This window comes from Megalobrama amblycephala, linkage group LG11 (assembly GCF_018812025.1).
Source record: "Megalobrama amblycephala isolate DHTTF-2021 linkage group LG11, ASM1881202v1, whole genome shotgun sequence".
NCBI classification, from domain to species: Eukaryota; Metazoa; Chordata; class Actinopteri; order Cypriniformes; family Xenocyprididae; genus Megalobrama; species Megalobrama amblycephala.
In genome coordinates, this window is record NC_063054.1 from 33039758 (window position 1) to 33066345 (window position 26588).

General features: G+C 36.3%; 2 protein-coding genes across 3 annotated transcripts in view; one reads left to right on the forward strand and one right to left on the reverse strand.

Moving 5' to 3' along the window:
* Window positions 1-4498, forward strand: part of dcbld1 (discoidin, CUB and LCCL domain containing 1) — a 37816-nt gene extending 33318 nt beyond the window's left edge. Inside the window, exon 15 of the mRNA XM_048207558.1 lies at window positions 1506-4498. Coding sequence (XP_048063515.1) covers window positions 1506-2086 — 581 coding nt within the window. The 3' untranslated portion in view covers window positions 2087-4498. The remainder of the gene's footprint in view (window positions 1-1505) is intronic.
* A 4549-nt stretch (window positions 4499-9047) lies between these two features.
* On the reverse strand, window positions 9048-26503 carry gopc (golgi-associated PDZ and coiled-coil motif containing). Of its 2 annotated transcripts, XM_048207559.1 has the most exons (9): window positions 26041-26503; window positions 19772-19936; window positions 17677-17700; window positions 12799-12974; window positions 12520-12685; window positions 11553-11648; window positions 11253-11417; window positions 10546-10720; window positions 9048-9510 (listed from the first exon to the last, which is right to left on the reverse strand). In XM_048207559.1, the coding sequence occupies exons 1-9, from the start codon at window positions 26320-26322 to the stop codon at window positions 9392-9394; spliced, it is 1368 nt and encodes a 455-aa protein (XP_048063516.1). In that variant the 5' UTR covers window positions 26323-26503; the 3' UTR covers window positions 9048-9391. The 2 variants fall into 2 exon arrangements, with proteins under 2 accessions (XP_048063516.1, XP_048063517.1); XM_048207560.1 differs by lacking the exon at window positions 17677-17700.
* Between the last annotated feature and the right edge of the window lie 85 nt (window positions 26504-26588).

Genomic DNA, 26588 nt, shown 5'->3' on the forward strand with positions numbered 1-26588 from the left:
GATGATTCAAGGTTTGTGCAAGCCGTCAGACAGATTACAGGCGCTCCGTTTTCAAGCCCGGCGCTTAACTTGGAGTCCCTTTGAGCAAATATTGAAATGTTTCGTTGATTTCCTTTTTGCTATAACATTTTCTTTCATGTTTGATGCCATTAGAGTTTATGGTCCCATATTTTATGATCATGGCTTATTATTGGTTAGCCAGGCATGTTTCAGGATAGCTAGACATAAACCAAAGAACAGCAAAACCTGGTTTATACCGGCATGGAGCAAGTTTAAAGGAATAGGTCACTCAAAAATTAAAGTTCATATTCTCACCCTCATATTGTTCCAAACCTGTACGACTTTCTTTCATCTAAAAAATATATATTTTAAAGAACTGTTTTCATCTATACAGTGGGGTCCAAAACAACATTGAGTGATTTTAAACTGAAACCAGTGTTACTTTTAGTATCATTAATATACTGTTATAGTTAATATTTTGAATTAGATTTTATTTTTTGTATTTTCTGCTTTCATTTTCATTTGAGTTAAATCTTAGTTTTAGTCATTTTTAATGTCTATATAGTTTTTAAGTTTTAGTTATTTTAATACTTAAACTTTAATACTTAAAATGATATTTCAGCTGGTGGCCAATGCAACATTTCTCATTTTCTTTATTTTATTTTAGTTCATGTTTATTTCAAATAATGCATTTTTTCACAGATATTTTTTTTTTTTTAGATTTTGGATTTAGTTAACGATAATAACCCTGACTAAAACTAGTACAATTTTTTTTCTGAATTTGGAATCAAATCAAATAAAAATATTATGAAAAACTAATGAAAATAAAAACGAGAAATGTTGCCTTGGAAACTAGCTGAAATAAATGTTTGTTGAAAGTTGAAGTACTAAAATTTCAAAAGCTGAAAAAAATAAAGCTATATAAAAATTATGAAAGAAAACTAATAGAAATGACAAAGGCACGTACAATTTCTAAAAACTAAAATTAAAATGCAAACTGGAAATATAAAAATAAAAGCTAATTCAAAATACTAAAATAGTATATTAAAGGTGCTCTAAGCGATCCTGAGCGGAGTAACTTCCTGTTGACGTTCGAAGTGTTTTCAAACAAAACAGAAGCTAGCTAGACCCTCCCTCCTCCTCCTCCTCCCCCTCCCATCCGTGCTTCCTGAAACAGTCATGAACGCGCATTTAAAATCATTCTTGTCGGCTATTGGCTGGAGCTTGTTTGTTATGATTCGTGGTCCAGGCTGCACCAGTTTGTTTTTATTGCCATTTTTGGAGCTTGTGGCGACTACAGAGACTGCGTTTTTTTTTTTTACAGTGTGTTCAGGGGACAGGCAGCTAGCAGATAGTGAGGAGATGTTTGCTGTATGTGACAAAAAAATGTTTTGGCCTAAAAACGCGTGACATCACTTAGAGGACCTTTAATAATACTAAAATAACACAGCCAGTAAACCCTGAGGCATTTTTAGGACCTAACTATTTCTCTTCTTTTTCTGAAGCCGAATACCAGCAGCCGCTCATGCTCGGAACAGACACCGTCTCTCGAAAAGGCTCGACGTTCAGGCCCATGGACACCGAGGCCAAAGACAAGGACAACGAGGCTACTTCTCACTACGACCACCTTCAGACGGGCATCCAGTACGCTTTGCCACTGACCAATCAGGAGCCAGAGTACGCCACGCCCATCATCGAGCGCCACGCCTTCCGCAAAGATCCCTTCCTTCCTGATCCCAGCTACAGCGTCCCAGGGGTGGTACTAAACAAAAGCCCGTCGTTTCGAGCAGTAGAGGGCAGTAACTGCAGGAAAGTGATCGGAGGACTGGCTGGGGGCTACCAGACACCCCAGATCAAAATAGACAGGGGGAATTACCCAGAGGACATCTACGACAGCCCTAAAATCGCGAAGCCCGTCGTGAAGAACGGGAGTTGCTTGGCGTACCAAAAACCCCAGATTAAGTCCCCGGCGCAGGAGTGCTATTCCACTCCCAGAGACTGCGTCAGACTGCCCTTCTCTGGACTCAGACCAGACCCGGAGGGCAGTAGGTCCGACCCAGAAGGCAGCAGCTCAGAGGGAAGCTGAGAAGAACCATACTGTGATGTTCCAGATTTACCTGACTCAACAAAATCACCTCCAGACTCTTCTTAACTTATTTGTGTATGAGGGACTCCTTGTTTTTGTATTTCTGCAGTTGTAAAGGACAGCGGAGGCCGTGATCAGTTTGTGTAATTTAACGTTTGTTTGTATATATGAGATACTTTGTCTTGACCAATCAAGATTTTTATTTTTTAAATGATCCTGTTTGTGCCAGTTTTATTTTCAATCAAATGCAATATGCAGAGATTTGCAGGGATAACCGCGATGATGCATTTGTTCCCTGCTCGGACACAAACTGTGAATGTGAGCCAGATTTTCATGTATTTTACAATGTGACCATCATCTCTTCTCTGAACATCCTTAAAGAGTTAGTTCACCCAAAAATTACACTCATGTCGTTGCAAACCCATAAAACCTTCGTCCATCTTCGGAACACAAATTAAGATATTTTTGATGAAATTTGAGAGCTCTTTGACTCCTCTATAGACAGCATTTTTCAATGTCCAGAAAAGTAGTAAAGACGACGTTAAAACAGTCTACGTGACTGCAGTGGTTCAACCTTAATGTTATGAAGCGACGAGAATACTTTTTGTGTACAAAAACAAAACAAAACAAATCTATCAAACAAATTCGTCTCTTCCCTATCGTTCTCCTATGCTGTTGACGTTCAGAATCCTGACTCAGTATTGGCCGGCTCCTGCGTCAGCATCACATGCATGCGTCGTGCTGCTCACGTGTGCAGTGTTGGCCAATACCGAGTCGGTGTTCTGACGTAGAACCTGGAAGTGCTGAACGTAAACAGCGTAGGAGAATAACAGGGGAGAATCAAATTTGTTGAATAAAGTAGTTACTTTTGTGTTGTTTTTGTGCACAAAAAGTATTCTTGTCGCTTCATAACATTAAGATTGAACCACTGCAGTCATGTTGACTATTTTAACTATGTCTTTACTACTTTTCTGTACCTTAAATTGCTGTTTATGGAGTCAGAGAGCTCTCGAATTTCATCAAAAATATCCTAATTTGTGTTCCAAAGGTGAACGAAGGTCTTACGGGTGTGGAACGACATGAAGGTAATTAAAATGTTCATTTTTGGGTGAACTAACCCTTTAAAGGACAACTTTGATATTCAATCAGCTTTGTATTATGACAATGTCGGTAATATATGTAAATGAACAAGCTGTGCTCTTTCTCCTTGTGTCCTACACCATGATAGCCCTGTTTATTTGTCAGCAAAAGACATTTTTTGCGTTATCTGGTGGGCTTTTGGCGACAAACAAACGGGAAGATCTGGATGCAGGTAACATGGTGAAAGAGTATACATTGTTCACTTACATATACTGTACTACCAACATTGTTGTAACAATACAGAGCTGTTTGAAAATCCGCAAAGGTCTACAGGCAGATAACAACAAGATATTACAGCAAGAAGATCTCCTGGTGCAAGTAGGAGATCTTTGGGAGCTTTGTGGCTGGAGGAACGCAAGTTCCTGGACAGTTACTTTGGTCGTTCTCATAAAAGTTGAACTAAAGGCTATCTCTATACCAATAAAAACACATGAAATAAGGTGAAAATGTCGATCTACGCAATCTAAAATGGAAGCAAACTGTGTTGATACAATAAAAATGCAAGCAAAATGATCTGAAAGTGATCTGATTTTGACATGCCACTCATTTCCAATGTATATTGGGTGTAAGGGTTGTTAATATCAGCCATTTTGGATGATTTTTCATCTCATTCTGTTGTATGCAATTGCATTGTTGAATCTCAAATGTTCTGATCTTTGCTGAATATTGATGTTGATTTGTGTTGTTTTGGACGCCCCTGGTTTCCATATGCAAATTGAGCAATAACAGACTAAAATTTCTTATCTGATGCTGTTTTTATTTGGATTGTCTATAGGAGTATAAAGTATGTATGTACAGTTTTGAAATGTATATTTAGTTAAAAAGCAAAAATGAGATGTTACTTTGTTCTGTCAATGATTTAGTTCACCCAAAAACTGTTTAATTCATTCTCATTCCATTCCAAACCCATATGAATTTATTCTTCTGTGTGTATTTCCAATAAAATTAAAGTCAGAGGCTGTCATTTTTGAAGCTTCTGATAGAAATTTTGAAGAGATAGAGTCTAGTTTGGAGTAAATGATGACAGTATTTTCATTTTTGGGTGAACTTTCCTTTTAAGCATCCAGAAGATCTGGGAGTTGCTGCTGTTTAAAGGACAATCCTTGTTAAAGATTACTGACAGGTCTTAATTTCTGTGAAATGTTTTGGCGGATGTGCTCGATGGTTAATGTTTGATATGCCATGCTGGTGTGTTGAAGTGCTGTGCCACTGAGAATCTCAGTGCTGTTTGTGCCTGTCTAAACCCTGATTAAAAGCACCAGCAGTTCAGCATATCCTGTGATAGCCTCTTGCTTTAAAATATGTGAACGTCTTTTAATCAGCAGGATCATCTAAGTATGATTGGTGAAAGCAGGATGTCACACAAGAGGTGTCCCAGTGGGAGAGTGATCAGGAATGTAACTGTGGGGTGTTAGTTATGGGGCAGCAGCTGATGGTGACCCTGCTGTTTAAATCTACCAGTCAGGCGCCCTGTATCACATTTCCCATCCTAAGTGTGTAACAATCACTGGCCTGACCGTTAAAGGGTTAGTTCACCCAAAAAAGAAAATAATGTAATTTATTACTTACCCTCATGCCGTTCCACAACCGTAAGACCTTCGTTAATCTTCGGAACACAAATTAAGATATTTTTGTTGAAATCCGATGGCTCCGTGAGGCCTTCATAGGGAGCAATGGCACTTCCTCTCTCAAGATCCATAAAGGTACTAAAAACATATTTAAATCGGTTCATGTGAGTACAGTGGTTCAATATTAATATTATAAAGTGACGAGAATATTTTTGGTGCGCCAGAAAACAAAACAAAATAACGACTTATTTAGTGATGGCCGATTTCAAAACAATGCTTCAGGAAGATTCGGAGCACAAATGAATCAGTGTGTCGAATCATGATTCAGATCGCGTGTCAAACTGCCAACGGCTGAAATCACGTGACTTTGGCGCTCCGAACAGCAGATTCGATACACTGATTCATTTATGATCCAATGCTTCCTGAAGCAGTGTTTTGAAATCGGCCATCACTATATAAGTCGTTATTTTTTTTTTTTTTTTTGGCGCACCAAAAATATTCTCATCGCTTTATAATATTAATATTGAACCACTGTACTCACATGAACTGATTTAAATCTGTTTTTAGTACATTAATGGATCTTGAGAGAGGAAATGTCATTGCTGGTTATGCAGGCCTCACTGAGCCTTACGGTCTTACGGGTGTGGAACGGCATGAGGGTGCGTAATAAATGACAGAATTTTCATTTTTGGGTGAACTAACCCTTTAATGTTAACATGAGTCTTCATCTATTCGATTCTGGTGGTGCATATGCAATCAAACGGGTAGAAAGAGCAGCATTTGTTACGTTTGGTAACAGCCATTTAATAACTAGCAGACATTGTTACATTATAAAATGCTATTCATGTGTATGATTACTTAAGTGTTATCAAATAGTAGTCATAAACTTAAACAGCTTTGTGTGTGTGGGAGGTCTTTGTGGGAAGCGGAACTTTGTGTGGGCTGATAGTTCACGCCAGGGCGCGTAATCCGTTAACACCTGCGCGTTAAAACCTTACAGTCTATGGTTAAAACCCTGCCAGGTTATTATGAATATGAATAAGGTCGATATCACGTTGCTTTATTACCTTGCCGAAGCGCCCAGTCATATGTTAACATTAATGAGGTGAGTGAGACATTTGCCTTAGCCTGACATGAAATAATAGTATGATTTTTTTTTTTTTTAAATGGAACGTTTTAGAGAAATTCTAAAAAAAAAAAATTTCATATGTTTTTGTTGAGAATCATTTGCTATATCAAAATTGTATGATCTGAAGCTCAGAATCTGTGCAATTTGGTGCAGTTGTTTATAAGTTAATGAGATCTTAATTACAGAGGACTTACATAAAATGCCACATATATACATAGCTGTCAATATCTCCCAGTAATATATCTTAGTAAGATATTTAAATGCTTAGTTTTATGAAAACATAATGCAAATGAACACGATGATTGAGATATGTAAGCTACTAATAAACGTTCCTCAAAAGCCCGATGTATCATATTTGATACATTTTAATTTGATTTTCTAAAAATGATGTATGAATAATCAAGTAAACACAAGTTGTTTCAGTCCAGTAAGTGTTCATCTTAAAATATTACTAACAATATAAAAGTTATTACTTTTGTTTACTTAATACACATCAGTAAAGATTCCACAGTAAAAAGACAGGTATACTAAAGGCTGAAGTTTTTAGTTATACTAAAAGGACTTTTACTTGCTAAAAAAGTATAAAATGTAAATCAGACGACAAAAGGCATGTAGTAGATTGTTTTATTTTAAGTTTTGCGTATCAAATATGATACTTTATACTGTGAATTTGTTCTGTCAAGCCGTACTGCTCCCTCATGTTTAAATGAGGTACTGCAACTCAATTGTAATAAAGCCGTTATCAACACCTCAACAAAACACAATGCTCTTGGCAAATAAATTTAAGTTTATTGAAACATGTAATGTCATACATTAACTACATGTGGAACATTTATCCCAATCCCCTGTGTTTCTGAAGAACATTTCCTATGACACTGGAAAAATAGAAACAGAAAAATAAATCACAAACCAGAAGGGCTAAAAAAAAAAAAAGAAAAAGAAAAAAAAAAAAAAGAGGGGAAATATTCCTCAAGGTTAAAGATGCATCTGTACTGTTCCACGCACTGGCAGTGTGGGAAGCATTTGGTGCCCGCGGACACGCATCATTTCTCAGATGAACTAATCAGTAACAAGAAAATAAAGGTAACATGAGTCCACTGAACCAGCCCACATACTGATAAAAGACCATCCGGCGCTGATTGTCCTGACTGCCCTCATCTTCATTAAATACAAACACCTGTGATGATTACAGTGGGGTGATAAATACCAGACTATGTGTGTGATAAGCAAATACCATATGAATATTTAATATTTATCACTCAAGCTATGCTTCCTTGCTGAAAACCAGCCTAGACCATCTAACCACCTTGTTACAGGGATAAATCACCCAAAAATGAAATTTCTGTCATCATTTTCATCATGAGTTTCTTTCTTCTGTTGAACACAAAAGAAGATATTTTGAAGAATGTTGGTAACCAGACAGTTGATGGTAGCCATTGACTTCAATAGTAATTTTTTTTCCCTACTATGGAAGTCAATGGCTACCATCAACTGTCTGGTTACCAACATTCTTCAAAATGGAACAACATGAGGGTGAGTAAATGATGACAGAAATGTCATTTTTGGGTGAACTATCCCTTTAAAGTGTCTTTTTCTTTTTCTTTCAGCAGGGTAAAACGTGTTTAGGGAACGTTTTATTGGTTACGTTATGTTTCAGTTAAATATATAGTAATCAGTGTACAGACATTTAGACTGGAGCATTAGATGGTTGAAGCTGAAGATGCTATTGGGATACCGGCATGAGAGAAAAGTGATATGTTAAATAACTTAATGTTAGGAAAGCAACACTGATGATTATAGGAAACTCTTCTAGTGATCTATACAGTAATGATCTTACAATTCACAGATTTGAGGCACTAAAGCCAACTCTAAGACTGAATAGGGCAAGATAGTTGTCCTTGATTTCTGTACCCTTTTATGTTTTGCACAGAATATAAAGGTTGGCTTGGATTAAATAACGCTATGCTACATTTCTGTGTAAAATGCAAGTACACTTCCCTAACCAGATAATATCAGTATCTTTCCTAAAGACACAGTTAATACAGTAGGTTCAATGGCACTATCAGCTCAAGATAGAGATTGTTTAGCAAAGATGCTCAAAAACACTTCTGCAGATCGGTATCTCATATTAAAAAAAATAAAACAATTAAAAAAACCTGTTAAGAAATGTCCGGGTCATATTTCACTCTAAAATAAAAAGAAAATAAGATCGGTAATAATTTTTTAAGTAAAGAAGTTGTTTGATTTTAGAGCCATTAATATTTATTGTTATAATTTTGCATTATATATATATGAATATATATATATAAATTACCATATTAATTATTATTGGAATTATTTGACATTATTTTACGAGAAATAAGCACATCCAGAAAATAAAAAAAATAAAGACTATTAGAAAATTAAGAATACAATTTTTGCATCAATATACTGTGTGTGTGTGTGTGTGTGTGTGTGTGTGTGTGTGTGTGTGTGTGTGTGTGTGTGTATATATATATATATATGTATGTATGTGTGTGTGTATTATACATAATATAATATATTATAATATATATATATATATATATATATGTATGTATATATGTATGTATGTGTGTGTGTATTATACATAATATAATATATATATATATATATATATATATATATATATATATATATATATATATATATATATATATATATATACACACTTCTTATTATTTGGGGTAAAATATGACCTGGATTATCTCTTCTATGAAACTGAAAATGGCACATTTAAACTTACGTGTGGAAAGCAAAGAAACGTAATCTAATCACATGTGGATGTGCACTGTTATTACAACACCCTGTGTTGTTTCTCTTCCGTCACCCACTGACCACCCTGTGCACAAAACAGGAAGTGACATTATCCTGTTTGCCTTTGCTTTAGAACAGGATCGGCTCACACTAGGCTAAAACCGCGAGGTTAAAAACGATGTTTTATATGAACGTACACTTTGAGCAAACAGTAACTCATTGCTATATCCATCTACTTCAGTACGAGAGAAGAAGTGTGAATCGTTAAAGTACATCTGAGCTCAGATTCAGCTCACCTATGGAGGGTCATTAAATGCACGGTGAGGTTACACAAAAGAGGAAGTCAAGAAACTCTTATACCATATAATTCCATCCAATCACTTTAGTCATCTATGCAGATCGTCATTTTGTCCCCTCAAGTGTTTCTTTACAACTATAGACCAAGATGGTGACGTATATTTGCAAACAATCCTTTGTGGCCACTGAGTAACATTATGTCCTCTTCTCTCAGTGTTTCTCAGTGGTTCATCCATCTCCAGTGGACGTTGAAGCAGTCTGTTCTCCATACGGCATAAAACGAATAATCTCGTATGTTACATATTATACATGTGCAGTCTTAATCTCTTTCTGCTCTCCGTCTCTGCGCCTGACGCTCCTCTCTCATCTTCAGGATCATTCTCGTAGGCTGGAGATCTAAGAGGAGCTCTCTGCAGACTCTGCTGTCTTGGAGGTCTTGTCGTCTGAAGGGCTTTCGCTGGACAAGCCGGTATCTCCGTTCTCTGTTCTGTTGTTTGCTAAGTGCTTCCCTACAGCTGTAAGGATAAAGAAAATGGATGGCCAGTTTAGATAAAATGCACTGTTTTCTTTAAACCATTAACTAAACCTTTGGTTTTAATGATTAACTGCTGCGCAGATTGTAACAATATGATTACATACACTACTGTTCAAAAAGGGTTTTTTTATTGAAAGAAATTCATACTTTTATTCAGCAAGGATGCTTTAAATTGATCAAAAGTAACAGTGAAGACATTTATAATGTTACAAAAGATTTCTATTCCAAATAAATGCTGTTGAACTTTGAACTTTCTATTCATCAAAGAATCCTGGTGATTTCTGAATGATTTCCCAATGATTTCTGAAGGATCATGTGACACTGAAGACTGGAGTAATGATGGAGTAATGATGCTGAAAATTCAGCTTTGCATCACAGGAATTAACTGTAAAATTTTAAAACATATTACAAAATAAAAATCAGTTAAAATATGACTGATTTTACTGCATTTTTGATCAAATAAATGCAGCTTTGCTGAGCAGAAGAGACTAATGTCAAATCTCACCAACCCCAACAGTAGTGTATATTTTTTATATAATAATTTGATATAATTTATGTTAATCTATGTTAATATCAAGTTGTATTTTAAATTACCTTTATTATTATAGCATTATTTATTCATTAATTCATATTAATTACTTATTGTCTTAGCATCAAATATAAAAATATTTTAAAATAATAATAAAATTTTAATATATTATGAACAAACAAACATGAACTGACAATAAACAATAGTATAAGTTGAAATAGGACAAAAGTATACTAATAAATTGACAGATTAATAATAGCCTAATATTATTTTAGCATTATTTATTCATTTACTTTTAATTGCCTTATCAGCATCAAAGATTAAAAACAATTATGAAAAAATATTAATGTATTACAAACAAACATGAATTGACAATGAATAATAGTATATTTATAAATGTAAATGGTTTAATAAATGCTGTAGAAAATGATTTTCAGTTTTGGGTCATTTGCCATGAAGAAAATCAATTCATTTCAATGGACTTGCCTTGTAGAGAGGCGGGGTCAGCAGTGCCATTGTTGTGATTGGCTCCCGATGCCTCTTCCAGCTCGTCCAGGTACAGACGGTAGCGGTGTCCGCTGTCATCTTCATACTCCACGTTCTCGTCATCAGAGTCCACTTCTGGAGCCACATAAACCACTTCAAACTCGATTTCCCCCCTCTGTAGAGAAAAAAAAAAAAGTTAGTGTCTTGAAGTGTGGGTGTCTGTATGCATGTTTCTTATGTGAGGTAAATATAACCTTTGATTGCTCACACAAACCTATCATATGACTTCAGAAGACTTGAGTCATATAAATGGTGCACTTTTGTTGTTACTTTAGAGCTTGACACACTATGTCCACTCCTCACTTCCTTTCATTTAATTAAAAAGAGTGGCCACCTTTTGTGTTCAACAGAAAAAAGAAAGTCAAATGTGTTTGGAACAACATGAGGGTGAGAAAATGATGAAAGAATTTTCATTTTTGGGTGAACTATCTCTTTAAAGCAGTACGTTCTCTTCAAATCCGTCATAATTACACCTCACAAGCCCAATTAAAGAGCATCTTAACCTTTGGGAGGTTCTCTGCAGGTGTGAGGATGGGATTGAATCATGATTCTAATAATAAGTCATAGGTCACATGCTAAGCCTGATCTGACAGCCCCCTCGTCGAGCTGAAAACTGAACCGAAAGAGAGTCTGTGTGCGCGTCTCACCTGCTGTGAGAGGATAGTGACGGCCTCTTTGTGCTTTGCATCTCTCAGGTTGATGTTGTTGACAGCTAAGATGGCATCTCCCACATGCAGTCCTCCGCAGCGCTCTGCAGGCTGGGTGGGGTGGATTTCGGAGATGAGGATGGGGACTCCATGCTCTTTCCCACCCTGTATTAGTTCCATGAATGCAAACATCAAATCAGACTTTGATTTTGGAACAAACATTAAATAAAATCATGCCTAGTTCACAATCATAAAAAATGAATGGAGCAGCCTATATATTAAAGCAAATGTTGAACTCACAGTAATAGAGATGCCAAGTCCTTCATGATCTTCTTTGGCCAGAACCACTTTGCGTATAGGGCCGACTCCTTGAGTCTTCTTCAGAGAATCTGTGTCCTGGAGAGGTAAATTAATATATACATATTAATATATTAATATAAATATAATATATAGGACACACTCAAGAGTGAATCACATGAAAATAGTCATAGTTCATCAAAAAATAAAAAAATAAATAAATAAAATATGCAAATCAGCATATTAGAATGATTTCTGAAGGATCATGTGACACTGAAGACTGGAGTAACGATGCTGAAAATTCAGCTTTGCATCACAGGAATAAATTACTTTGTCAAATACTTTGTCATTCTCGTTACTGGGAGTATATAGTATATTTAATATTTAAAATCTATTTCATTTAAATAATTTTATAGACTAATAATTAAGTCAATATTAATATTTAAATACGAAAAATCTTACATTTTATATTTACTATATTTAAAAAATATTTTATTTAAATATATTAATACATATATTCTATAATATATTGCATTATATAATATATAAAGATTTAAAGACTACAGTTTAATTCAATATTAATATTAAATATATTTTTAAAAATTATTTTTAAAATTGCAAATTTGAAAAGTAAAATTTTATGTATGCAGGGGCAGCATGATTGCCATTTCTTAAATTTCACAATGCAAAAAAAAAAAAAATGCTTAAAATAGGCTTATTAATTATTAATAATTATTGCAAATTATTAATTTAAATCATTTTTTTAAATAAAAAATGTATTTATTATTTAAAAAAGTATATAAGAAATATAATAAAATATAAGAAATTACATTTTTAATTTCTGATTTTGATTTTGGGTTGAAATACACTATAGGCACATTATTCTCTTGACTATTCAAAGTTCAGTCTGATATAACTAGTTCGCCTTCTGTATGCAATATTGGCAAATGAACTCAATGTGCTGTCTTACATGCCCCACAGGTGATGGCAAGGGCTTCTTGGGATCATTGCGCCCCCTGCAGGCTCGGATCACCGTTTTGTGGCGGTGCAGGTGAATCTCCGCTTCAAGCTGGTTCCACAGTTTGTCATGAGCTGGTCCTTTCATGTCTCGCCCGAGCAACTGGATCTGCTGCACCCTAAATAAAAAGAGCATTCCCGTTACCAACCACTTCGGCTCTGTGCGCAAGAAATCGCCACATGAAACCCACACAGCGGTCAATCAGAACAGAAGAACAATGCCGTCTCTTACCTCCCAGCCAGCTCCTTGTCCAAGTACTTGGCTGCCAGTCTGGCACCATACACCTCAGCCTGTAGTACCGCAATGTGCCTGCGGAGGGCCTCGTTCTCCTTCTTCAGCAACTTCACCTCTGCCTCCAACTTGGCCTCCTTCACTTTTTCTTTCTTACTGGCCTCCAGTTCCTTCTCCTGTGAAATGTAATCAAACAAAGACAAGAGGTGAGCAGCTGAGCGCAAAAAATCTGTGGTGTGCTGGAGGTCTGACCATGTATGTATACTGAGGTAAGTCGTCCCAGCAGAGTAACATCAAAACACTGTTATTAACAGCTCTTCCAACGTGCTGCCCAAGAGGACAAGAAGCAGAAGACCTACGTCACCACAATGACCGCAAAAACTACAACACCACAACAGTACAAATGACACAGGTGAGGTGAGATCACCAGACAAACACTCTAGTTAAAAGGATAGTTCACATATAAATGAAAATTATTCCATAATTTACTCACCCTCAAGCCCTTCTTTCAGACGAACACAATTGGAGTTATATTAAATAATACCCTGGCTCTTCCCAGCTTTGTAATGGCATTGAATAAGCCGTTACAGTTTATAAAGTTTTAAATATGGATATTTTTCTTAGAAAAACCCATCGCTTCAGAAGGTATTTATTAACCCCCTGGAGTCGTATGGATTACTTTTATGAAGGATGGATGTGCTTTTTGGAAACTCAGATACTACTCAATGCCATTACAGAGCTGGGAAGAGCCAGGATATTATTTAATATAACTTGTTTGTGATTGTTTTTGGCTGAAAAAAGAAAGCACCTAGGATACACCTAGGATGGCTTGAGGGTGAGTAAATAAAAGTTTACATTTTTGGGTGAACTATTCCTTTAAAACATACCACTAAATGTGTGCACATACTATAGACTCAGAATTGTAACAAATGTAGATAGTTATTACAAATTAGCCAATAGTGTGACATGAATCCAGCCAATCAGGAAAGCTAATAGAACATGACTTGCATATGATGGCACCTCTTCATTTGTTACAACCCCTGGAGTAAAACAGAAACATCTAGCAGTAGCTATGCACCTATACTGAAGTTTATGGCTGATAATGATCAGCTTGTACCAATAATTAAAGGCACGGTCACATTAGTGTTAATTTGGTGAAATTTTGCGGGTGAAAAAGGTCCACTGTTAATGTTGTAGCGCTGCATGAAGCACAGCTCACACAGAATTCACTTTCAAACCAATCACCTTTTTGTTGGTCAATGTGAAATTCCCTCGTGAAATTCCTGATTGTGTGGATTCCTATTTAAATTCCTATTTAAATGACTGGATATCACCCGCAAAATTTTGCCAACACCGGTAAATGACCACACCTTAAAAGTTTGATGTGACCAATACCAATTATTTTATTTTTTCATTGTAACCCCATCAGCCGATCAAAATAATTAACTAATAGGGCTGCACGATTAATCAAATCACTAAGGCAATGATTTAATAAAATAAATATTCATTGTGTTCTTACACCCGAGCAGCTCATTATCTTATTAGTGTTTCAGCATTTTAGAGCGCTTCAGTTCGCAGTAGATGCAAAAACTGCATTGGTGCGTCTGAATCACATACTGAGTAGGTACTACATTTCAATTTCGCGACCATTAAAAAAAAAGTATCTGGGTGGTATGAATGAAGTTCGTATGTATAGTAGGTCATCCGGGTACTTTTCCCCTACTGTTTTTCGAACACTATGACTTCGCTTTTAGACACACACTCGCAAACTTCCTTAAGCACTTCCCACAACTACAGGGGAATCCCTGCCGCCATTTTAAAGTGTGTTCCATTTCGTGAAGTGGACGAGTGAAGTTTATATGGAAAGACCCTCGACCCCTTGATTTTGACCGAGGGAGCGAGTCTACTTCATATGTACACTTCAGACAGCTCCATATACCACAATGCAACACGATTGTGACGTCACCGCAGATCGTGTTTAATTTACCCCCACCACAAACAACTCTATGATATATTAATTATTTTTTAAACATTTAAAACAACCTAAACACATCTATACAGTGGCAAGAAAAAGTATGTGAACCACTTGCAGAATCTGTGAAAATGTGAATGATTTTAATAAAATAAGAGGGATCATACACAATGCATGTTATTTTACATTTAGTACTCTCCTGAGTAAGATATTTTACATAAAAGATGTTTGCATTTAGTTCACAAGACAAAACAATAGCTGAATTTATTAAAATAACCCCATTCATAAGTATGTGAACCATTGATTCTCAATACTGTGTGTGGTTACCTGATGATCCACGACTGTTTTTGTGTTTTGTGATGGTTGTTCATGAGTCTCTTGTTTGTCCTGAGCAGTTAAACTGAGCTCTGTTCTTCAGAAAAATCCTCCAGGTCCTGCAGATTCATCAGTTTTCAAGCATTTTTGCATATTTGAACCCTTTCCAGCAGTGACTGAATGATTTTGAGATCTGTGTTTTCACACTGAGGACAATTGAGGGACTCAAACTCAACTATTAAAAAGGTTCAAACATTCACTGATGCTCCAGAAGGAAACACGATGCATTAAGAGGCGAGGGGTGAAAACTTTTGAACAGGATGAAGACGTCACAATTTTTCTTATTTTGTTTAAATATCATTGTTTTTCATTTAGTACTGCCCTTCGGAAGCAACAGAAGATACTTGCATGTTTCCCGGAAAAAAAAAAGAAGTACAATTTACCTTGATATTTGAATTCAAAAGTTTTCACCCCTCGACTCTTAATGTGTCGTGTTTCCTTCTGGAGCATCAGTGAATGTTTGAACCTTTTTTAATAGTTGAGTTTGAGTCCCTCAGTTCTCCTCAGTGTGAAAAGATGGATCTCAAAATCATACAGTCACTGCTGGAAAGGGTTCAAATATGCAAAAAAATGCTTGAAAACTGATGAATCTGCAGGACCTGGAGGATTTTTCTGATGAACAGAGCTCAGTTTAACTGCTCAGAACAAACAAGAGACTCATGAACAACCATCACAAAACAAACAAACAGTCGTGGATCATCAGGTAACCACACACGGTATTGAGAATCAATGGTTCACAAACTTTTGAATGGGGTTATTTCAATAAATTCAGCTATTTTTTTGTCTTGTGAACTAAATGCAAACATCTTTCATATAAAATATCTTACTCAGGACAGTACTAAATAAAAAATAACATGCATTTTGTATGATCTCTCTTATTTTATTAAAATTATTCACATTTTCACAGATTCTGCAAGTGGTTCACATACTTTTTCTTGCCACTGTATACATATGGAATGCTGCATTAAACAATTTAAATAAAAAATTAAATAATAAATCAACTCCATAGTGGATTCCAAGTGATCAAGGGCTTAGGATGTTCCAATGCAAAGGTTCCGCCAGTAGTGGGCACTCGTGCAACGTAAGCAATGACATACATCCGAGTCAACGAGACTGAGGGAAGTTAGCGAGGGAAGGGCATAAAAAAAAATGAACTGGAACGCAGCCTATTCAAACATGCTACTCTGTTGGCATACTATCTAGTAGGGAAGTATTCGATTTCAGATGCAGCGCATCTCTGAATCTTCTCTGAGTTTGGGTTGCTTAACTTGCTTTAACATGAATTTGGGAACGTAACATGCACAAATCATCATCTAAACTTGGGAAGCATTTATCAACAAAAGAGAAGCTCCCTGTGGTTTCAGTCAAAATAAATGTTTGATGGTTTAACATTTAAAAATGAAAAAAAATAAATAAAGACAGCCATAAATATTAGTATAGTACTTTTACAGTTGTTATGTAAAATAAATGAAATTATTATTTATTAATTTTTAATTTTTAAGTGAAATATTACAATAGTAATATTTCTTCTTTAGTCATTTTTATTTAGTACTATTAATATTGATATATAAATCACAAAAATTTGCCCAAATTGTACAGCAAACCTGGAATTTGTTTAATCACAATTTTTATCAGAAAAATTACATTTTTTCCACAAATCGTGCAGCCCTAGCCCAAACACAATACAATAACAATAACATACATAGGACTTATGTCCGCAATACAAATCATGTCTTAAGAAACCATACTATAATACATTATCCGTTAAAATTTTTGGCTGTAATTCTACTAGTTCTCAGTGAATAATGTATCAGCCTCCAATATACTGTGCAGCTCTAGCAGTTAATCTACTAGTACACAAAAGCCGCATTTACATTACATGGTTCAAGTGACCTAATTCCGTTTTTTTTTTTTTTTCTCCCCTGACCCACGAATGAGTAAGCAGGAAAAAAGTACACAGATTCTGATATTCTCAGACTGGTTTTATACCTCATTTATATGTGGAAATAAATCTGATATGAATTGAATATGTGCATTTGCGTCTGCCATGTAAGAGGACAGATCGGATATTCGGATATATTTGAGTCACGTCACTGAAAAAGCAACAGAGGTAAATGACGTCAACTCAGGTGGACACCAACCTCTATCACATGACACTTTCAATGCCCAGGCTGCAACAAGGGCTTTTTTCTCCATCTTAAGAGATGGTGCGAAAAGCAAAAGCTTGTGTTATCATTTCATCTGCGTCCATTGCAAATCACACCGTTTTTCGGACTAAGCTTTTCCGGGTCAGTACGTCTACCTTGGGTTGTTTCACCAAGTGTACAGTGTAAATGCGGATACTGGATATGGGTCACTTTTAAAAGAAGATGTAAGCTGGATATAGTCAACAAAACGGAATTGGGCATCAAGACCTGCAGTGTAAATGCGGCCAAAGAGAACATGGTTGAAACAGAAAGCAGAAGCATTAACTGGCAAAAAGAGTGGAGTTAGATGGGACACACACAGACTCGAAACAATGCAAAACTTACCTTGTCCTCCACTGAGGGAACAGGCTTAAGATTGAGGAGAAAAACAGAGGGTCAGAAGTTAGAGATGCAGGGTTAAACAGGAAGGCTGGTTAAAGAAGCTTCATCAGTCATCCTTACATCAGCAGGGTTAAATCAGGAAGACACAGAGCAGAGTGCCAACCCAACCAGAGCCTGTTAGTGTTCATTACAGCTGATCATATAAAGACACTGCAATTACATCATCAAATGTCACAGCTACAAAAGTATGAGGACACGTGCTAATTAGTGGACTCGGCTATTCCAGTCAATCTTGTAAAGCCATGTAATCTCTACAGACATACAAGTCGTTTTCTCCGATTTCTGCCCTTGGCTACTCTAAGTGATGCTACTGTGAAGTGAAAAAGTCTGGGAACAATGACAGGTCAGCTACAGAAGCTCACAGAACAGGACAGACGAGTGTTGAAGCATGAAGTGCACAAACACTGTCTGCAGCTTCAACACTCACTGTCCACTTACAAACTGCCATCGAAAGCTTGACGTAGAAGGTTTATAAAATAGTGATTTTTTTTTTATGTAATGGTATCAGTCCAAATTGGATATTTATTTTATTCTGCAAGGATGCATTAAATTGATCAAAAGAGACAGTAAAATACAGTGTTACAAACAATTCTATTTTAAATAAATGCTGTTGTTTTGACCTTTTTATTTATCAAGGAATCCTGAAAAAAATGTATCACGGTTTCCGTGATAAATATATATTTATGAATATTTAATTGTGCAGTTTTCCATCACTCAACACTCTTATATAACACTGTTAAAGGGTTAGTTCACCCAAAAATGGAAATTCTGTCATTAATTATTCACCCTCACCAAACACTTAAGACCTTCGTTCATCTTCGGAACACAAATTAAGATATAATAAAGTACTTATTTAGTTTTTTTTGGCACACAAAAAGTATTACCGTCGCCTCATAACATTAAAGTTGAACCACTGCAGTCACATGAACTGTTTTAAATATGTCTTTAGTAGCTTTCTGGGCATCTGAATGTGTTAATTGTCTTGCTGGCAATGGAGGCTTCACTGAGCCATTGGATTTTATCAAAAATATCTTAATTTGTGCTAAAGATGAACAAAGGTCTTATGTGTTTGGAGCGACATGATGATGAGTAATTAATGAGAGAATTTTCATTTTTGGGTGAACTAACCCTTTAACTGTAATCTTTAGAAAATGAATACATGCATCTTTCATTCAGTTAGGGTTAGTTTTTAGTGATTAATGTTTCATTTATTTTAATAAAATATTACAGAATATATCAACTCTTGGTCAAAACTTGTAAATAACTATCATCTTATCTGCTATTTGCATACTGTGTAGCTTGGAAATACATCTAGGCACCATAGTTCCAATGAATGGAAAACTAAACCTACAGCACACATTCGTAGTCGGTGGTTTGACGACAGTTTGACAACAGTTCTGTACACAAAATAGCCTGCAGGTTCATCTAGTAATACTTTTTTGAGACATGTCTGGAAGAACTCGACTGGCATGTTCTTAACCCCACTCAACTAGTTAGTCTTAATTACCAAACATCACTGACACCCCAATGGATGCAAATTCCTCCATCAGTCATTGTCACATCTTCCCAAAAGAGTGGAGGCCATTATAATAGTTCCAATTCCACATTAATGCCCATAGTTTTGGAATGAGATGTTCAGTGATCAGGTGTCCACATACTTTTGTGAACATCCAGGTGGCCTTAAAGGAATAGTTCACCCAAAAATGAAATTCTCTCATCATTTACTCAACCTCAAGTTGTTCCAAACCTGTATGAATTTCATTTTTCTGCTGAACACAAAAGAAGTTATGGTGAAGAATATGGGTAACTTGTTTGGTTACCCATATTCTTCAAAATATCTTCTTTTGTGTTCAGCAGAAGAAAGAAATTCATACAGGTTTGGAGTAAATGATGACAGAATTTTTATTTCTGGGTGAACTGTCCCTTTAATGCTAACATATTATATATCGTGTCCTACAGGGCACTTTTTTAGTAACACATCTGGATATAAAACCTAGTCAGTTCTGCTACATTTGTAGTAATGTGAAGCTGTGCCCACCATCCTGTCCTTGATAGAGTCAGAGTCGACTGCCTGGCCGCCTTTGGCTTGGAGTTTGAGCTGCATGGCGTGGAGTTGCAGAAGCTGTTCGTGAACATCCTTCTCCACCACGACCTTCTCTGCCTGAACATCTGTCAGCTCTGACCGCAAGTCCACCAGCTGAGCCTAAAAAGCACACATACACAGAGTATTATTAACTTGCCGTCCAAAAACCATGAATCATGCTGAGACTTGCGCTGACTCAAATAGTGTCTGCGTTGCACCATACTTCCCAGAACAGATCACCGAAAATGAAAAAACAAACAACATGATAACGAAGACAAATGTTTATCCTAACAGACTCTAATTCAAAGGAAAACTGACAATTTAAAATTATGCAACCAAAGACCACGTGACATTTTGTTCATCCTATGTTCATCCGAAACATAAACAAGCATTTTTTTTTAAATGGTTAATTAATTTATCTTCCTCTTCCCTTCAGAAGAGCATATTCTCATCCGAGAACTCATTAACAACCACAGCCGCAATGAATAATGTGATCCTGTTCTCCATCTGAAGGCACTGCCATTAGAAAGCAGCTCAATCCTCCAGCATTTCAGCCTCTTTAGTAGCGAAGCTGCGTCAAGTACAAAAATAAAAGTCCTCTCGAAGAAAGTCCACTAATTTATTTATGCGCCCAGCTGCCGCTGGATAGCCAGTGTTAGCTGAGGGACTCTCATATTTAGCAGTAACGCATCAGAGAAAGTTCATTTATCTGTCAGTATATTGTTCTCAAAACAAGAGAAGCGAGAGTGATGAATCTGAACACAATGGCTCTTCGAAATACTTCAGAATCCCACCACTCCCCATTCCAATCTATAAGTAAAAAGTAAATCTATATTCTCTGTAACAACATTTCTACTGGCAAAACTGAATATCTTCCCTTGAATTAAAAATGTAACTGACTCTGACTCGAAACTAAGGCACCAAAAGAGTTTGGTGTTTGTGATGCAGCATAGAGGGAAAAAAAGGGTGTTTGGGAAAGATATTTGGGTGGGTCCTTTGGAAAATGACATCACAGGAGTAGTAGCATGAAATCAAAATGGACCCCATTTACTGAATTCTGAACATTTCTAAATGCATGTTATTGTGAACAATTCATCCATGTATATATTTTCTTCTTTTTTTTTGACCTCATAATTTTTAATCAAATTGTCATAACTTGATCTTCCTGTGAAACAACAGACTTCTCTTTGGTGACAGTCTTTCTAGACATTTCCAGGAAGATTTTAGCTGTGCAAACTTTCTAGTAGCTAATTCACTGCATTCTAATTAAAACACAGCCACTAAAACAACAATAAATTTAAGAAAAATTGTAATCAGTTGGATGACATCCTGTTTCTTTCAGCAATGCATCACATTACGCAAGTAACATTTCATGAGTCATAATGTTGGTGTATCAACTAACAAAAATGTACTACAGTATTAAGGCCCGTTTACACCAAGGATGATAACTATTAAAGATAACGATAAAGATATTTTTCTAAAAATGTTTTAAAATAAAAGAATAGCAGGGTCCACACCACAACTATAATGATAACAGCACAGTTGATGAATGATAAAAACAATGACAGCCAATCAGAATCCACCAGACTTTAAAGGTGCCCTAGAATTAAAAATTGAATTTATCTTGGCATAGTTGAATAACAAGAGTTCAGTACATGGAAATGACATACAGTGAGTCTCAAACTCCATTGTTTCCTCCTTCTTGTGTAAATCTCATTTGTTTAAAAGACCTCCGAAGAACAGGCGAATGTCAACATAACACTGACTGTTACGTAACAGTCGGGATCATTAATATGTACGACCCAATATTTGCATATGCCAGCTCATGTTCAAGGCATTAGACAAGGGCAGCCAGTATTAACATCTGGATCTGTGCACAGCCGAAACATCAGACTAGGTAAGCAAGCAAGAACAATAGCGAAAAATGGCAGATGGAGCAATAATAACTGACATGATCCATGATAACATGATATTTTTAGTGATATTTGTAAACTGTCTTTCTAAATGTTTTGTTAGCATGTTGCTAATGTACTGTTAAATGTGGTTAAAGTTACCATCGGTTATTACTGTATTCACGGAGACAAGAGCCGTCGCTATTTTCATTATTAAACACTTGCAGTCTGTATAATTCATAAACACATCTTCATTCTTTATAAATCTCTCCAACAGTGTGTAATGTTAGCTTTAGCCACGGAGCACTATCAAACTCATTCAGAATGAAATGTAAACATCCAAATACAATACTCACATAATCTGATGTATGCATGCAGCATGCATGACGAACACTTTGTAAAGATCCATTTTGAGGATCAAGCGTGAGCTCCGGGGGAGGGGAGCGTGAGCATTTAAAGGGGCCGCAGCCTAAATCGGCTCATATTTAATGATGCCCCAAAATAGGCAGTTAAAAAAATTAATTAAAAAAAATCTATGGGGTATTTTGAGCTGAAACTTCACAGACACATTCAGGGGACACCTTAGACTTATATTACATCTTGTAAAAAAATGTTCGAAGGCACCTTTAAAGAGCTCAAGCATTTAAAGCAGCAGATGACAAAACTGCAGCACGCGTTTAGAATAAACCGAACGATATATAGTGTGTTGGTGTGGACGCTAATATAGTTATCTTTATGGTTATCATTCTTGATGTAAATGGGCCTTTACTATGTTTTCTTTTTGGACACCAATGCTGAGGGTTTTGGATAAGTACCATGTATGTTTATAATTGGGAAAAATAATCAATACATTAATCGATTGAAAAAATAATCATTAGTTCCAGCCCTAATACCATGGAATGATACCATCACTTTGCCATATAGTCTCACCACAGTGTTTTTTTAAGGACAGGAAGCTGTAATCTTCACTGTCACATCCAACTCTCCTCATGTACAGCAGGGAGTTTTTAATCAAGCTGTGTGTTAATCTGCTCTGCGCTGCTGCGCCGGTGAAGACGTGGGTGTATGTGCAACCTCTTCACCTGCTAAACTACCTTCTCTGAAAGAAATTCAGTCTCCCACACAAATACCAGTGAGTCACTACTGTTAAGCACATGTTGTTTTGAATTTTATATCCTGGACTCAAGTGATTCCTCCATGGCAAAGACGATTCATTTCCCCCGTGGAAGGTAATACTCTTTGATAAAGAGCCATTAAAAGATTTGAAAAGTGGTGGGAGAAGTCTGAAACTGTCAACACACAGACAGGACAAGAATTATCTAGATTAGGGGTGGGGGCGATATATGGGTAGACACAATTAATAAGTAGAAATTTGTCAACTGGTAAAGATTTTGGACTATTGTCTCTATCACAGTTACGCATGATAGCTTATTATTTTAATGCATTTTTACAGTTAAAAAACAAGTGATTTTAAACCTTATGCGATGCAATAAGCAGCAAAAGAGAACTCATTTCGCTATATGCGTGCGCTGTCTGAGAGAGTTACTCCAAACCTGTATGAGTTTCTTTCTTCTGCTGAACACAAAAGAAGATATTCTGAAGAATGTTGGTAACCAGACAGTTGACGGTAGCCATTGACTTCCATAGTATTTTTTTCCTACTATGGAAGTCAAATGGCTACCGTCAACTGTCTGGTTACCAACATTCTTCAAAATATTTTCTTTTGTGAAAAAGCATGTGTAACAGTATATTGGATCTGTGAATATATTGGATCATTAGCTCTTAAAGTGACAGCAGCCTGCTGCTGTCTGTCATTAATGTTAATCAAACTACAAAAGAGAGAAAATCTCTCAGAGTTCTTGACTGAATCACTTTTGTAACTTTAATGAGAGTAAATGTATATTTAATTTACATGGCGATGGCAGTGTTTGTTTTTTTTTACAAAATTGATTACTATATACAATTTATGTAGTATTTCTTATTTCTTGGGCTTTAAAGGTGCCCTAGAACGTCTTTTTAAAAGATGTAATATAAGTCTAAGGTGTCCCCTGAATGTGTCTGTGAAGTTTCAGCTCAAAATACCCCCTAGATTTTTTTTTATTCATTTTTTTAACTGCCTATTTTGGGGCATCATTAACTATGCACCGATATATAGGTTGCGGCCCCTTTAATTCTCGTGCTCCCCCTCCCCTGGAGCTCGCGCTTGCCTTGAACAGCATAAACAAAGTTCACACAGCTAATATAACCCTCAAAATGGATCTTTACAAAGTGTTCGTCATGCAGCATGCCTAATTGCGTAAGTATGGTATTTATTTGGATGTTTACATTTGATTCTGAATGAGTTTGATAGTATGCTCCGTGGCTAAAGCTAACATTACACACTGTTGGAGAGATTTATAAAGAATGAAGTTGTGTTTATGAATTATACAGACTGCAAGTGTTTAAAAAATGAAAATAACGACAGTCTTGTCTCCGTGAATACTGTAAGAAACGATGGTAACTTTAACCACATTTAACAGTACATTAGCAACATGCTAATGAAACATTTAGAAAGACAATTTACAAATATCACTAAAAATATCATAATATCATGGATCATGTCAGTTATTATTGCTCCATCTGCCATTTTTCGCTGTTGTCCTTGCTTGCTTACCTAGTCTGATGATTCAGCTGTGCACATCCAGACGTTCTGCCCTTGTCTAATGGCTTGAACATGAGCTGGCATATGCAAATGTTGGGGGCGTACACCCCGGCTGTTACGTAACAGTCGGTGTTATGTTGAGATTCGCCTGTTCTTCGGAGGTCTTTTAAACAAATGAGATTTATATAAGAAGGAGGAAACAATGGAGTTTGAAACTCAGTGTATGTCTTTTCCATGTACTGAACTCTTGTTATTCAACTATGCCAAGGTAAATTCAATATTTAATTCTAGGGCACCTTAAAGTTTTTTCAAATAGGTCTATTTGTTCTATTGTAGTTTGTTATCCTATTGCTTGTAAATAGTTCCTTTGTTCTTATTTAATTACGGACTGTTTAATATTGTCTTCAATAAGCTTGAGAGTTTTTTTTACTTAGTTAGGCTAGTATTAAATTGTGATATTGACAAGAATAATGAAATTTCAATGGTATCAAAAATTTTGATATCATAAAAAAAATGTTTAAAGCAAAAATAACTATATTGTGATATATATATCATTATCGTGAAATAAAATTACTCATATTATGAAATAAGATTTTGGTTATATTGCCCACCCCTAATCTAGACCAGTGGTTCCCAACCACGTTCCTGGAGGCCTCCCAGAACTGCACATTTTGCATGTTTCCTCAATTAAACACACCTGATTCAGGTCATCAGCTCATTATACTTATTATACCACTGATCTAGACTGTGTAACAGAAAAATCACATGTCAGCAGAGCTCAACATCAACAACACTTATTACAAACATGAGATGGCATATAAGTGCATGTTATGCTGCAGTTAATGTTGAGGTATCTTTTATGTGATGCAATGCAGTCAATGTCTGGCACTGAGCTAAGCAGGTTCAACAGGTTTTTATATCCCATCCTCATAGTTTTGTGGCTACACAAGCATGGTTTTCACCATATGCAAAGCACTTCTGGTGATAAATAAATCTGCTACCAAACTGGCAGCTTTTTATATTTGTTTATGTAACTGACATACAAAATACAGCCATCTGTGTGCACACACAGAGCCTAGAGACAAAATACATTAAGACATGAAAATGAATGGATATGTGCATTCATTTTTACCTCTTAGAAGAATCATCATTCTCAGTGCATAAGGTTTTTGACAATACATAGAAACTAATTTCCTAGATTTTACCTATTCAACTTTAAAACGTTCACTCTAAATATGTACAAGATGTTTTGTACATCTTGCTTTGCGCCAGGGTCTTGATCAGTCTGTCAGGTTTATTGTGCATTAACTTGGTATATAAATAATACACACACACACACTATGGAATTGTGAATGCTATGCCATGGTATTTACATTGTAATTTTCGTTACTGTATATTGGTGGAAGTTTGAAATCCATCTTAAATATGTAGCTACACTTTTTGAGAACATTCATAATTATATTCTAGATCTAATTTTTGTGAAATAAAATAAAAACCATGTATTAAAGACTTACAGCCATAATGTATAAATTATCTATTTCAAATCCAAAAAGAAGTCATAGTTAGTCAATCCTAAACACTCATATTGAAACATTCAAAACGGAATACACACAGGGAGATCTTTGTCAGCCAATAAATGAACAACTTTGCCTACAATAATTTAAAAGATAACATTCATCTCTTTTCCTCACCTCTAGTTTGTGGTTGAGCTGGAAGATGGTTTGGGCTTTATGACACAGCTGAGCAAAACATGAGCTGAGACTGGTCATCTTCTGACGGCCCTCATATGTGATATCAGCCTGATCCGGGTCGATCTCTCCCAGTAACAGATCCACATCCACAAACGCCTTGTCAAACTCCTTCTCCAGCACCTCCAGCCATCGGAACATAGACATGCCGGAGCCGGGAGCCGAAGCCGGGCCGGGGGAGAGGGCCGAGCCCGGAGATCCAGCACCGCCAGCGGACGCAGACATATTCAACACGGATACAGGAAGAACACACAGATAATTTGAATTTAGTCCTTTACTCGGCGAGATAAGTTGGCCGTTTGAGTTATATTAATAACAGACTTCTGAACTGAGAGACAGTGAGAGTGACGTTTTGTTGAGGTGTTTCCCGTGCTCTCATCTGACCAGGAAATCCAAGATCGAGCAAGTCAACAACGTGGATCGATTAGTTTGGTCTGCCACACGATGAGGTCCGTCAATGAGGAAAGCAGTCGATAGACGAGCGAATCGAT